Below are 12,412 nucleotides of genomic sequence, written 5' to 3' on the forward strand. Positions count from 1 at the left end.
TTGGATTCGGACTTCTCACGGTCTCGGCCAAAGCCCCATGCTCTCGGTCAAAGCCTAAAACCCAATTGTATGATTTGGGCCCATGACCCCACAAGTGCCATTTATGTGGATTGAAAATTATTATGGCTTTTATTATTTTTTGAGATTACATGGATGAAGACTTTTTTGAATCCTAATTAAGTTAGGATTTCTATCATATATATATATAGAGAGAGAGAGAGAGAGTTTAGTGTATACTTATATATTCCTACCACAACATCCTCTATAAATATTTACACTTTATCTATTTATTATTAAAGAATGATCAAATTTTGTATTCTCTCCTACAAAAAGGGTTTCATCTTTTTATTTCAGCTAGTTTGTATTTGTGTTATATTTAGAGTCTTTAGATGTGCCTTGCTAGATTAAATTAATTTTCTTGAATAGTCTCATTTTTATGTTACTATTTCTCATTTTTATTTTTGTTGTTAGTAATATTATATGCCTATGGAAAAGATTGTCTAATTTCATTGTAATTGATTTTTGTTTGGTTTTTACAAATATCAATAATTATACCTATATTTAGCATCCACAAGACATTTAAAAAATATTCCTTCACAAGATTGCTATAACCAAGTAATATTGAATCTACATCGTGAAAAAGAATCCACACCTTAATTAATATGATCCTGCAACTTTGCTTGAACTAATAATTTTTTTTAACAGTTGTCTATATCCATTCTCTTCCTTAGGACTCCTCTAATATTATATTTTCATGACTCTCCACTCATCTTTAAGGTGATACTCTTTAGATAAAAGAGGCCATTAAAACTCTAAATAAAGGTTTGGAAAAAAAAAAAAAAAACCTCGTAATGCTCTTTAAGTGTATAACACAATTTTTTTTTCTTTTTTCTTTTTCTTTTTGGCAAATGAAAAAACTTTGGTTAAGTTTTCTTAGATTTTAATTATTAAATTTGGGAATTTCTTCATATATGTGTGTGTGTATTGTGGGGGGCTAGGCCCAAGTGGCCATGTCAGCCCACTTGAATAAAGCCCAACATGAAGCCCAAGGCCCAGCATGCGATTTAAGCTTGATACGCACAGGGAGAGTTAGCCTCGGGCCTTATCACAATGGGCCCAACCCCGAAATAGAGACCATGGTTTAGGGGACAACACTCAAGAGGTTCCTAAGGGGTCAGCTAGACATTGACTGATAACAAAGGTGGTCGGGGTGAGACGTGAACCTAATGAGATCAGTAGCCGAGGACTAATAGTTCCAGTGGGAATCCACTTTCGAACACTATTCGGTGTCTAGAACAAGTTCCAAGGGAATCCTCTAAATTCGTGAGGATCCCTTGGGATTCTGATGAACATAGGAATATATGTATAAGTAGGGAGATAATGATGACAACCCCACTAAGAAGAGACTATAAGAAGGAGCAGAGGGTAGGGGAAGAGGGGTTTTTTTGGAAAAAAATCTAGGGGGTAAGAGTGTTAGAGAAAAAGGGAAAACAATGGGAAAGACTAGGGGAAACACAGAGGAACCAAGGCAGGTTTTGGGCCTAAGTCGTAGGATTAAGTGTGATCCCACTTATAAATAAATTGTGACCCCATTACTTTACACACATACACATACACACACACACACACACACACACATATATATATATAATATGTTATGTGATTGCTTGGGGCCTTAAAGAACAATACTTTATATACAATTTATATGATCTAGATTCAAGTGCTTATTAATTTATTATTTTCCAATAAAATTATTCTAAAAGTTTATAGTCAAAACCGTGAAACACACGGGAATATTACTAGTATAATATACTCCCTCCGTCCCGGTTTGTTTGTCCTCTTTTCTATTTTAAAATGTCTCAAAATATTGTCCTGTTTCTAAAAATAAAAGTCATTAATTTACCAATGTTTCTATTATAACCTTACTTTATTTTCAAAACTATTTGAAAAGAAAACTAACAAATATTTAAAAAATCAATCTAATTGGAGTATTTTTTTAGTTGCCTCATTAAGAATAACTCTTTAAAAAAAAAAAACTAATAAATTTATTTAAGGGTAGTTTTGTAAACTTATACATTTTTATAAGGTAGACAAGACAATAAATGATGTTCCCTTAAAAATATAACTTTTCAAAGAGGACAAACAAATTGGGATGGATGGAGTAAAATTTAAGTGTTTGACTTATTATTGACTATAACATAAGCTCGATGTGCTCACAATTTTCAATGTCATTTTTATTTTTTAAATTATTATTTTATTTGACAAAATCTAAGACAAAGAAACGTGTTTTAATTAAACTATTCATTATTTTCCAAATCTCACTCTTATTAGTATTTCTACTGATTTTATTTTATTTGGCTTTATTTTCAATTAATTAATAAGATATTCTTTTTTTAATTAGTCCTCTTAGGAATTCTTTTCCCACTCCCTCCATAAAAAATAAAAAAATAAAAAAAAAACATATCATAAAAAAGAAATTTGTATGACAAACTTACGTGATACTTAATAAAAAATGTAGACAGATGGGTTGTTAATGCAAATGAAATAAAATTTTATAGTGTAAAACTCAAACATCCCCAAACTTTAGAGGTGCAATTTAACCTCAACTTTAAGGTGATTGTCATTTTGAGAATTAATCAATTATTTATTTTTATAAAAGTTTAGAAGTAATTAATCCCCCCCCCCCCCCCCCCCCCTCCCCCCGGCGATAAGGATGGGTATTTCTTTCTTTAAGATAAAGTTTGAAAAACAAGTGGGTAAACAAGAACTCTATTCCGTGAACAATGCTGTTTCCTAACATGTCTAGCTAGTCGATAATTCTATATCTAATATATATACACACAATATATTGCATAGGTTACGTTCCAAAAATCTCTCAATTTCTTTCTCGAGGTTTTTGTTTTCAACATCTCTTACTTTTTCTTTCGTTCCCTTGTAAACTTTCAAACATGTCTCGTCGCAGATCCAACTTCTCTGAAAACGTTAAATTCAGGGTATGGCAGGAAAGCCAACCCAGGAACCAGCCACCATCGCAGTGTTTGGATGGCTTTCCTATCGAAATTTATATGCTTAAGGTAATGCGGCTAGAAGAGAGCTTAAACGTTGGCAACAGTCATGATGATGAACCACCGACAACTTCCTACGAGCAAATAAGCCTTCACAGAAAATCAGAATGGCTCCCCAAACATGAGGTTCTGTTGCAAGACAATGGTGATCGCTTATCCTCTTCGCTTTGTGACTTCGACATCCCAGTTGAAAATCACGATCCTGTGTTACAAGAAATTGCTAGTGTTGCTGGATCTGCTGGTACGTCAAGGATGCCAATTGTTGTGATCCTGTTGCGCATGGTGAAAATTGAAATAGAGGAGATTATTGATGTTGACGATGATGATGATGAAGACTCTAATGAGGATGAGGAGGAGGTAGTAGAGGAGATTGATGATGATGATGAAGACGCTAATGAGGAGGAGGAGCTCGATAGTGTAATTTTGGATTCCATGGAGACTTATGAGCCTATTCCGGCAACTAAATGTTCCATTAAGGCTTTGGAGAAGGTTAGGTTTCAACAAGGGTTGAACTTGGTTCAAGAATGCGTCATTTGCATGGAAGAGTTCCATACTGGTTCTGAAGTCACTCGCATGCCGTGCTCGCATGTCTATCATGGAGATTGTATTGTTAGGTGGCTAAAAACGAGTCACATCTGTCCCTTGTGCCGATACCCAATGCCACATGACGGCCTGTGGAGTCCCAGTATTAGTGACTATGTCTTTATGTGTATTATCCTTTCGTTAGTGTTATACGTATGGGTTAGAGCATTAGCAAAATTGCCAAAATACTATTTTTAACATCACAAACTACAAAAATTGTGTTACATTGATGGTGTCATATCTAAAAAACTTTGGCAACTTGCTACTAGTTTACCGTAGCAAATTGCTATTTACTTCTAATATTTTACCGGTTTAGGTTGCTATTTACTTTTAATTTTTTTAAATTTTCTATAAAAAGTTTTTTAAAATGAATGCTTAATATATGCCCTAAAAGCCCACATTAACCCGAACCTTTTTTTATTCTTTTTCTTCATCTCCTCTCTCTCTATCGTTCCTCACCTTTGCTATCGACTACTGGACTTCTCAGCCTCAAGCTTCCTTAATGCTATCCAACTTATGCTATGTTTGGAAATTTGGAGGGAGAGGAGAGTAAAGGGCAGGAGAGTAGTAGTGAGGAGAGAAGAGGGAAATGGTTATCCTTCACTTTATTTGGATGTTTTTAAAATTAAGTAAGGGAGAGAGAAATAATTAGTCTTTTCATAGTTTATAATTTTGTTAATATGGTAAAGGTAAATTTGGTAATTCATTTGGTCAAGTACTTCTATTCTCTACTCTCCCTCCAAATCTTTCCAATTTGAGAGAATTAAAAATAAGAGGTAGAAGTAGTTAAAATCCATCTCCCTCCTCCATTAAAAAACATCCAAACAAGGTAATTTAGCCTACTCTCCCTCCCTCTACTCTACTCCCCTTCCATCCAAACAAGCTATTAGTTTCTCTACACTAAGTTCTTCAGAAACCAGATCTACAACTTCAACCTACTACAGATTAATGATATTAAGGCCTTTTATTTATTTTTATTTTTTTGACAATTTTCAAGGAACTAAGAACAAGTAGATAATGAACTTTATTTGGATCTCATAAATTTCCACATGGATCTCATACAATGAAACTAGAAACTCAAACCTTCGGTTGCGAAAGGCCTCTGTCAGCCCTCTTCTTATTAACGGACAGTCCACCTAGTAATGTCTCCTTGCTGGCGCAAAAAAAAGAAAAATCCAGTAAACCAAAAAGAATGGGTAGGCTTGTGGTGGTGAGTTGTGATCGTTGATCGGCCTGTAGTTTGTGTGGTTTGTGTGGCCTGTGATCATTGATGTGTTGGTGGATTTTTGCCATTGTTATCTCTTCAAAGAAGAGAGAGAGAGACAGAGAGGAAGAGAGAGAAAGAGATGAAGAATAAAAAAAAAAGATAAAGAAAGAATATTTAAATGAAATGTTAAAAAATATATAATTATTGATATTGGATATATTATAAAATGATGTGTTAAAATAAATAAAATGAGTTTTTAAAATGCTAAAAGCTAAAAAAATTTACTTCATCAATGTTAATGCTCATTTGCTTCTAAAGCTTTTGAAAGCTATATATGTAGGTGGTTTTATCATCAATTGTTGTTCCCATTTTATCCTTTTTCATTTCTATATACCCTATTAATTCTTCATTTCTAATTTTTTGTTGGCTCTTCATTTCTTTTTCTTTTTTCTTTTTTCTTTTTTCTTTTTTGTACACATAGATATCACATGGCAAAATAAATAGTGGGAAATAGATATAAGTGGAATTGGTGAGGAATAAGTGCATATTACATTGGGGTGTGCATACTAAGGGGGGTGTTTCGTTCGCCGTGATATTACATTAAATTGTAATATTACATTATTATAATCTTACATTATTTAGGAAAGTGGTGAGATTAAGGTGATGTAATATATTTTGTAATTTTAGATTATGGTAATGTTAGAAAAAATAAAATAAACCAAAAACCTTAATGTCATATCATTGTAATGTGTATTATATTAAGAGCACATCACAGCAAACCAAACACCCCCTAAGATGTGTGCACTTGTCATTATCTAATACTAGTTTGGGTTGCATGTGCAAGGCAAGTGCCGCCCTTTTCATGAGAAAATTAAGATGTAATTTTTTTAGAAAAAAGTACAAAGTCATGTACTTAAATTTAAAATAGTTTTTTAACATATGAATATATATTTACTATGATAATTTCTTAGAACGTATTTGGTAAATGTAATATCTACTCGCTAAAAAATTCTACTAAGAATGATAATGAATGTCATTATCTTTCAAAAATAAGCAACTAAATTTTGATAAGACATTGTAACAATATATAAAATTTTGCAATGAATGATAATATATGCTACACTTGAAACTCTTAATCAAATGAAATACTTGCAATCATCTACAATGAAGATTTTGTTATCCATACATACTTCTCTCTTTATTTTCTTATTTTATGAGCATAACTATGATGTTTAACTTACTTAATTTTTAATATGAAAAACCCTTTTAAGCAAGAAAATAAATTAAAAAAGAATAAGATAACAAAAGACATATGCCATCAAAGTTTCCATTAGATCAAATTTTAAGTATAAAAGATTTAAACTTACTAAATTAGTGTTTTCTAGGTAACAAATAGAACACTATATATCACTATCATACTTTCCAAGCATGACTACCAAATAAAATTCAAAATACACGAAGAAAATTTTTGGGACATTAAAATTCAGTGGGGTGTATTTTAGACATTTTCACAATAGAATATTTTAGAATCATAAGATTTTGTTAGGGTTTATTTAAGAGTGTAACAGTTGGGGTATATGCTGCTTTACAAAATATAAAGAAGGAAAATTTTCAACTTTAGTTTAGGGAAGGAATGAAACTGCCCCAAACATAAAGGATGAGAGTGCTTTTTTGCCTTTCTTTTTGTGTGTGTGTGTGTGTGTGTGTGTGTAAAACTATATATATATATATATATATATGTGTGTGTGTGTGTGTGTGTGTGTGTGTTTTTAACATTAAACAATGTGTTTAAAAAAAAAAATCAATCTAGGAAAACTGTGCATAAAACAATGAATTTTGACTCAACAAATTGACTAATCCCAAAAAAAAAAAAAAAAAAAAAAAGTCTAACACCATAACAAATTTGACGATATTTTTACAATACCTTTATTTTTAGTTATGGTGGATTCTAGTCTAATATTTTATTTTAGAGCAATGCTACGTCTACAACATTTTCACAACAAATCTTAGATGGTAAATTGTTATTGATTTCAAACTATGCATTTAAAAAACAAACAAAAAGCTAATTGAAGAAAATTGTGCCTAAAACAATGAATTTTGGCTCACCAAATTTTACTAAATCAAAAAAGAAGTTTAGGAACACAACAAAATATTACAACATTTTCACAATATCTTTTATTTCCAGTAGTGGTAGGTCTTGGTCTGATTTTTTTTTTTTTTTTTTTACGCCCACAATAATTTCATAACAAATTTTAAGTGATAAATTGCTACTAGTTTTAAACTGAAACTACCACCTTAAATTGTGAATTAAAAACAAAAAACTAGCACAAGAAAATTGGGTGTGAAATAATGAATTTTAACTCACCCAAATTGAATAAAAAATAAAAATAAAAAAAGTCTAGGAACACAACAAAATGTCATAATAGTTTCACAATACTTTTATTTTCAGCTATGGTAGGTCCCGATCTGATATTTTATTATTTTATTTTAGAGAAATGTTACCTCTACAATATTTTCACAACAAATTTTCAGTGACAAATTGTTGTCGGTTTTAAACTGGGCCCATTATTGATATCACTTCATTATCCATCAATAATACCTTACCACTTAGAATTTATTGTGAAATTATAGTAAAAATGTTGTGAGCATAGCATTTTTTATATATTTTATTTTGATCTATAAGGAAGTGAATCTCAGCAATTGTAAAAATATTGTGACAACAATAAGATGTTATAATATTTTCACAAAACATTTATTTTCAATTGTGGTTGGTCCCAGTCTCATATTTTATCATTTTATTTTGAGCTATAAGAAATTAACACCTCAATAATTGTAAAAATATTTTTGAGTCAGTATAGCAATATTGTGTCTGCACATATAAATACTTAAAAGAAAAAAAACAAAAAGAGCACAAACTAAAACACTGGCATACTATTGTATCAAAAAAAAAAAAAAAAACACTGGTATATTATGAATAAAAAAATATATAATAATAATAATAAATAATAAAAAGGCCAGCTCAAGCAAAACGGTGAGTTTTGCCTCAACCAATTAAATAAACAAAAAATTACTGTAGATTGAGGCTATTGGCACTTTTTATATAGTTATAATTAGTAGATTTAATACAGAGCATCATTCATTATTATGCATGATGCGGCACCTTGGTATGAGAAGCTCCTCGTTTATCCTAGCAGCTATTTGTAGGGATCACAAGGCAGTATCGATAATTGCAACATGGACTAAGATCACGAATGGGGGAAATTCTTTGTGGGTTAAAGCACAAGTACTCTAGCTGCCAGTAGCCAGTAAAATGACAATAGAAAACGGAGTAAAGCAATTATTTTAGGAGATAAGAGTACGATTTTGCCCATTTTTACATTTGAAAGAGATGGTTACGGTGCAATGATTCTCTTACACTCATTAATATACATCTTCCATACTCGTCAATAAAAAACGAGTACATCATACAGAACATAATAGACACTCTGTAATTCAGCAAAAATATAATAGACACTGTGTAGAGCGTATAACAATTTCCCCCAGTTGATGTTGCCTTGTTGGCTAGTCTTGATGCAGCTGGAACTATGTATGAGCGCTTCTGCTCTGGTGTATCTGTTTGCTAGTTAATGTATACTGCCTGATTACCAAAAAAGAAAAAACTAGTGTGAAACAGTCTTTTCCACATTAGGAAGACTACCCACGTAGTGAGAGGCTGAGAGCAAGTAACTATATGCCCAAAGAAGTAGCATAATGGGCAGTTTCTCGTGATTTGCTAGAAACACTCAAATCTCTTCCATCTCCAGCATTGCAAGGAAGACGTCTAGATAGGATTTTTCTTTAAAAGTTCTCATATCACTAGACAATGTTTCTTAAAAATATATAGAGCAAATGAAGGAGTTTGAATTAAAAAAACAACAGGACAAACGCTCAAGCAAAGAGCTAGAATTCGAAGAGTTGCATTAAATACAAACAAACTGTTTATTTACGTTAAAAATCAGATAGCATCAGATTTTTGGTGCTGACAGCCTTGCTATCAGAACATCTGCAGCTAGAAGAAAAGGGGTCCAACAAGCGATTCCTCTTCTTCTTCTTCTTCCTCATCACCGGCACCATCCTTGCTGCTAGAACAATATTGTGAATCTACCATTCCCATGAGCTTTCTCTTTTTATAGTTAGCTTTAAAACAAGCCTGCCGAAGCCGCTTTGTATTGTCCTCAAGTTGTGCATCTGGGATTTCCTCTAGCAACTTCCTCTCCCCCTCTAATATCTCAATTGCTTCCCTCAACTTCACTTCACTTTCTTCCCCTTCCTCTTTAGCCAACTCCTGCGTAACCCACACGTTAATTGAAGTAATAAACACATACATGCATCAACACTGCTAAATGTACTAGAAGTTCAACCAACATACATCACATACGCTATATGAACTTTTTTTGGGTGAATTATTGCTATATGTCCTAGAAGTTGAATCAACAACACATTCATTATTTTTATTTTTATTTTAGCTGCTAACACTAACTTAATATTATTAATACTTTTTTTTAGATACATTTAAAGAGGGTAAGGATTAAATCATGAATATCTCTATTAAAAACAAAAAACAAAAAAAAAAAATCATTAGCAGAGAGAGAGAGAGAGAGAGGGTACCTGCACATTCTTGATTAGCGTTTGAAGACTCATCAACTTCCTGTGTGGCCACCTACGAATACCCAACTCTCTACACCTTTTCTTCAAAAGCGTTAATCCCACGTTAAGTTCTTTGGCTGCCTGAGTTATGGGCATGTAGAAATACTGAGAAATGGTTTCCTTTGACAACATTTTAGAACTACTGCATCTCTCTTCTCTGTACCTCTTCTTCTTTCTCTCTTCCTTCACTTCCTTGCCTTTTTTTTCGTTGTTACACGACAGTATTAAAGCCTGGTTCTGGGGCTCAAACCCAGCAACTACGTCATTCCAAACTTCAGGCCGATTTCCACAACTAAAGAAAAAGTCATCTGCCACATAATCCAGAAACTATTGAAAACTAATACGAATAATGGAAAAGCAATTGTAAATTTGTAATATATATATATATATATATATACATTCATAATGTGATTTAAATATTGTGTTGATCACCTTGAATAGTTGTGGTTGGTTCAAGATCCAAGGATGCATAGAGAGGGTCAGTAGGGAAACTCGCCATCAAAGGAACAGCATCAAAAAAACACTCTTGCATGGGCAATTCATATTGCCAATCCAGTGAAGAATATCCACTATACCACATCAAATATTTAAAAATCAAAACCTGGGTTTGCAATTTGATTACTTATTTTAAAAAAAATAAGAAGAATCAAAACATTGAACCCCGAATGTTACCTTAAATCCACTGAGGGCATTTGGTTTGGAAAATGGAGAGGTTCTTCAATATCATAGACCAGTTCTTGCTTAGACCACCAACCATTGAGTGTTTGACTTCCCATTTCTTGAGAGAGGATATTGTGATGAAGAAGACGAAGGGAAAGAGGGAATGGATTTTCTTGTTTTCAGGTGTGAGAGAGTAATTGCAACTTTGTATGGGAATAGACACATATATGAATGTAGGCAGCAATGGGAATATATACCATGAACCATGCATTAATGGGTAATTATCAAATGCAAAACTAAGATTTAATTGAAGAATGTGCGCCGGCCATGCATGAATGAGTGTCCGTGTGTGAATGTGTGAGTTACAATGAAAGAAATAAATGATATTTGGATGAACATCAAACTTAATTACAGTTAATAGTACATCTAATTTAACCTTCTTTCTTTTTTCCTTCGAAACAAACACAAAGAAAAATAAAATGATTTTTAAAACAAAAACACACCACAAAATGAGAAAAAGTATACTAGTATATAACATGGAAAAAATATTTTGTTACACACTCAATAGTGTGTACACAGATTATATTCAGAATTTCATGTTTTTTTTGTATAACATTAATATCCATAATAAGATATAAACAGTAACAATGTGTATATGGATGTACATTCAGAGACATAACACGGTTAGATACCATCCAATTCTTTATTCTACTTGAGTCACTCCAATAAATTAACCTCATTGGATTTTTTGTTAACTGGATTAAGCTACCAGATACTAAAATGTATTTTAAAAGGACTTCAAGATGATCTGCATGCGTGCCACGTTTATTAATTCTTGTAGGATATACTGATATATATAGTAGCTAGGTTGGACAAGAAACTGGGTAGAGTGTAAGCGTGAATAACAGTTTTATCTTAAGGCACAAAAAAACTTGGGACTACTCCTCACAATGATTAATATGATATCCCAGCCGACTTTTTTGATCCTTTTAATTAATGCATACTCATGATTAAGATTTTCAGTTTTTTTTTTTTTTTTTTTTACCCATATTAAAGTTTTGAGATAGAGAAGTTAACGACTGAGTTTGATACTACTCTAGAGTTACTATCATTATCATGTAACGTACCAATTTTCAATTACTTCTTGGAGAGCTTTTTATTAATCATTTGTTTTCCATTTCATTAGAGTTTTAAAGAGAACTTAGTGGGGGGAGAGTTACAAAACTTACAGTTCAAAATGCTCTTTCTGATCATTACTGCATTCCAAAATTAACATATTTATTTATACAAAAAATTGACTTCCTGGCCCCCCCGAAGATTTTGTGGGAAATAAATACTAGATTATTACTCCTAAATTTCAACTTTTAAAACTGACTTAGAAAAAACTCATGAAATTTTTGAAATTTTTTTCAAAAAAAATGCAATTTGACCCATGTTTTTAAGCCCATAACCTCTCCAAATACAAACAAAGAGATAACTTTTAAAAATCCTTACATACCTCTCACAGCTGCTGTTTACCAGAGAAAAAATAAAAATAAAAAATAAAAACCTTTATCGTTAGCTCAATTCTGCCGATGTTCCTTGCAGTCCGAAGTCCGATGAGCTCCAGTCAATCGAATCTGGCCTCCGCTGGGCTCCTTTGGTATTTCCTCAATGGTTTGTGTTATGTGTTACTTTTACACTCTAGTAGTTTCCACTATCTTCTTTTCATTGATTAAAAGTATATGATGGTTTACAGCTTGCTTGCACTAGTAATTAAAATTATTTTAAATTATTTTATATTAAATTATTCTATTTTATTTTATTTCCTGATATGATAACAGTGGTTTTGCACATATATATATATATATATATACATATATATAATAATATTAAAAGTGTTGACATACAATTTATGTGTCATAATTTTTGTTACATTTCTAAATTTATTGGCTGTGAGTACTAGAAAAAATGTAGTTAGTTCATGTAAAAGTGACTATCCATCACTTATTGTCAACTACTTTATTAAGTTGTCGCAAATGTTTTAGTAGTAGAAAATCTTTATTTATATACACTATACTCTTTAATAAAGATATTGAGATAAATTGTTTAATTATATACACTATACACTTTAATAAAAAAAAATTAAAAAGATATATACTTAGATTAAAATTTAATATTTATGTTTTCAAAGTATTGATAATAATTTATGAGAAAATTTTAATAACATGAA

The 12,412-nt window shown here is 31.8% G+C and overlaps 1 protein-coding gene across 1 annotated transcript; it reads right to left on the reverse strand.

Annotated features, from left to right (window-relative positions):
- Positions 1–8,227: 8,227 nt before the first annotated feature.
- LOC126703363 (protein RKD1-like) lies at positions 8,228–11,884 on the reverse strand. The gene is made up of 4 exons (XM_050402322.1): positions 10,213–11,884; positions 9,973–10,109; positions 9,502–9,848; positions 8,228–9,178 (listed from the first exon to the last, which is right to left on the reverse strand). The coding sequence occupies exons 1-4, from the start codon at positions 10,314–10,316 to the stop codon at positions 8,903–8,905; spliced, it is 864 nt and encodes a 287-aa protein (XP_050258279.1). The 5' UTR covers positions 10,317–11,884; the 3' UTR covers positions 8,228–8,902.
- Positions 11,885–12,412: the final 528 nt, after the last annotated feature.

The sequence above is a fragment of the Quercus robur genome, chromosome 10, assembly GCF_932294415.1.
Source record: "Quercus robur chromosome 10, dhQueRobu3.1, whole genome shotgun sequence".
Classification (NCBI taxonomy): domain Eukaryota; kingdom Viridiplantae; phylum Streptophyta; class Magnoliopsida; order Fagales; family Fagaceae; genus Quercus; species Quercus robur.

Coding starts and splice junctions, on each gene's coding strand:
- LOC126703363 (XM_050402322.1), bottom strand. CDS start 10,316: ATGGGAAGTCAAACACTCAATGGTTGGTGGTCTAAGCAAGAACTGGTC. Junction 10,110..10,212: donor ATGCCCTCAGTGGATTTAAG/GTAACATTCGGG, acceptor GATGTGGTATAG/TGGATATTCTTCACTGGATT. Junction 9,849..9,972: donor ACCAACCACAACTATTCAAG/GTGATCAACACA, acceptor ATTATGTGGCAG/ATGACTTTTTCTTTAGTTGT.